The sequence below is a fragment of the Mizuhopecten yessoensis genome, unplaced genomic scaffold, assembly GCF_002113885.1.
Source record: "Mizuhopecten yessoensis strain PY_sf001 unplaced genomic scaffold, ASM211388v2 scaffold713849, whole genome shotgun sequence".
In the NCBI taxonomy this organism is placed as follows: Eukaryota; Metazoa; Mollusca; class Bivalvia; order Pectinida; family Pectinidae; genus Mizuhopecten; species Mizuhopecten yessoensis.
In genome coordinates, this window is record NW_018478827.1 from 1 (window position 1) to 2,899 (window position 2,899).

Sequence of the window (2,899 nt, forward strand, 5' to 3'; positions counted from 1 at the left end):
GTCACCAGTGGTAAACTAGAGCACAAGGATGTGCAATTGATGGTAAATCAGAGCACAAGAACAATAGGTGCAGACCTACTGAAGTAGGTCCAGCCTAACAATTCATCACCAATGATAACATGGAGCACATATGTCACCTACAATAAACTAGAGCGAAAGGATGTGTCACCACAGGGAGGAGTCACTATTACTTTTGGCTGTGAAGGCGGAGTACTGTGGGCTCTGTCTGTTAGGAGTGGTGGAGTCGCCCTTGGCCAGCTGGCCTCCTCCACCAAATGAGGAGTAGCTGAAGCCTTTGGACGAGTAGTTCCAGGACCGGTTATTACTGGAGGAATCTGCAATTGAAGAAGGATCAATTTCCTAAACATTTCTTCATTTTTACGAAGCCACACAAAACTATATACACATGTTTCCAGTAAATAAAACTTTATCATTAAATGTATTTCTGATAAATTGTTTTTAACCCTTTCACCCCATATGTAACTTGAGCAGACTCTACCATGCATTAATCTGGATGAGTCCACTATGGTCTACAGTGGTAATAGGATTTACGTCTTTGTGACTGCTATGGTTGAAAAATGTGCTAATCAAGACACCACAAGAAAGAAAGAGCAAGATGGGGAAAAAAGGGGTGAGGTCCAAAGAATGTAATAGGGGGAGCATATCAATTTTGGTTTCCTCAATGTCTCCTAGGCAGAAGCTTAAGACACCGCAGAAAAAAACCTGATTCTTTATGATACTCCATATTATTACTTATTATAACATACAGTCAAACTTCAATGTTTCGATGTTTGCGGGACCATTAGAAAAAGTTCGAAACATGAAGACTTCTACTCACGAATGTTGAATTCGAACATCTTTGAGATCCTGTATATACTGCATAAGACTGAATGCGATTGTTAAGTGATGGAGCACAAGGCAGGAAATTTAATGTGAAATATATGATTATTAAATATTTGATTTAAGGTTTATCAGTCATGAAATTATACACTGTATAGTTTGCATGTTTAGGTGCTAAAACGACCTGGGACATTTCAATGTTCTTGTACAGGCAATTGTTTTACTTTGATTTTTGATGTTCACCTAACGATCAGACCTTAATTTTATTTCAAAACTGCAAAAAATTTGACTCATATAAGTTTGATTCAAGAGAAAAAAACTGAGCTTTGCCATAAATTTAAATATTAAGAAACTAAAATCTTGCAAGTTTGATTTATTTAAGTTTGAAGGCTCAGGAGTTTTCTTCATTGTTTGAACTTGCAGGGGTCATATTCTTTGAGAAAGATTGACAAAAGTGGTTAACATTGTGACTGTAACTGGATATCATGACCTTATTTTTATGTCTTAAGATCATGTCTTCCACAACCAACATAGGTTTCCTCACTCCTGATGACTCATTTGATAAACCTGCGAGGAGTTGGTAAACTTTGAAGCTTTTCGGTTACCCCCAAGTGTGTAACACCCTGGACATTGACCAATCTGCTAATTATGACATCAAGTAACTATGCTTTGCAATGTCATCTACCATTGTGACTTCCTGATCATTGCTCATGAAAATTCTTTCCTCGATCCAAGTGACATAATTAATTCTGTAAAACATGTTTTTTTAGATATTATATATGAACATTGTGGGAGAAAAGTCCCTGAACTTGTGATGGCTAACTGTGATGTTTATTTTATTCTCATTAGTTAATTTTCAAATTGTAAAAGACACTTGATAATCTAACTTGTGTCTTTGTACAATTTAAAAAATTATTAACTCGCGTGAGATAGACATGATAACCAACTATCACTGATTTGGGAACCTCTATGTTTACAATCATGGTTTTCCACTAACTATAAAGATTGATAATCGTAAATAGAAGTTATATCACTACCTGTTTGATTAAGTCCAGGTCCTGGACCACCTACAAGTGATGAACCAAACTGGTCTTTTTCTGAAAAAAAAAATCACAAATCAAAATTATAATGTTTTCTTAGTAATACAGTCTTTCAATTAAGTACAGTCCTTAGGAAGGAACAATGATACCATCTGTTACCTAAACATTCTTGTTTAGAACAGGATTCAATAGCACATGTTATCAATCAGTATCCATGTGAAAGTTGCTGGAAAGACTGAGAAACAGATTATATTGGTCACATGATATCATGTTAGTTGAGACAACTCATGAAGACCTGCGTGACTTTTAACTTCTAAGGGTTGACTCACACGAATGAAGATTTCTGAAAGTCCATTACTTAAGTGACTGCTTTAAACAGGTTTAAAAGCACAGAACCATACACAGCTACCTTTGACCCCTCCATATCTGGAATAGTAGGTCTTGTTAGCCTTCAGGTTGAGCCCATCTGTGTTGCCATTAGAGACCCGTCCAGTAACTCCAGCCCCGCCTAGTGACACATTCTTTTTGATACTCCACACATTCTCCATGTCCAGTTCCTTATCTACAAAACCAACAACACTTAATGGTCATGATTATACAAAAAATTACATAGCAAAGAGTGTAATAAGATAATTTTAGTTTGACAGGAAACTGTTACTGTTGTCGCGGAACTGGACTGTGTTGATCGTCAGCAACCTGCAGGTAGCTCAATTGGTAGGATTGGGTCCTGAGTTCAAACACCGGTCTTGTGGTGCAAGTATTTCATATGATTGAAATCTTTATTGCATAGTTTTAGTACATTTTAATATCAGATGGTGGATTTAAAAAGGGGGTAAAAATGTATGGGTGTTCCTGTGCTGTGGCATGTAGCTAGTGCTCTTATATATAAATTTATATTCCATTAATAAACATTATCAAAAAATGCCTTATTAATATTGAAGCCTTTGTCAGGTATATATGTATCTAAATTCAAGACAGTTGTGTCACTAATGTTGAACTTCACATTTCTATTTCAAAAT

General features: G+C 36.0%; 1 protein-coding gene across 1 annotated transcript; it reads right to left on the reverse strand.

Annotated features, from left to right (window-relative positions):
• Nucleotides 1-6: 6 nt before the first annotated feature.
• Nucleotides 7-2,470, reverse strand: LOC110440931. The gene is made up of 3 exons (XM_021484044.1): nt 2,290-2,470; nt 1,878-1,937; nt 7-335 (listed from the first exon to the last, which is right to left on the reverse strand). Exons 1-3 carry the CDS (start codon nt 2,426-2,428, stop codon nt 166-168), a joined length of 369 nt encoding a protein of 122 aa, XP_021339719.1. The 5' UTR covers nt 2,429-2,470; the 3' UTR covers nt 7-165.
• Nucleotides 2,471-2,899: the final 429 nt, after the last annotated feature.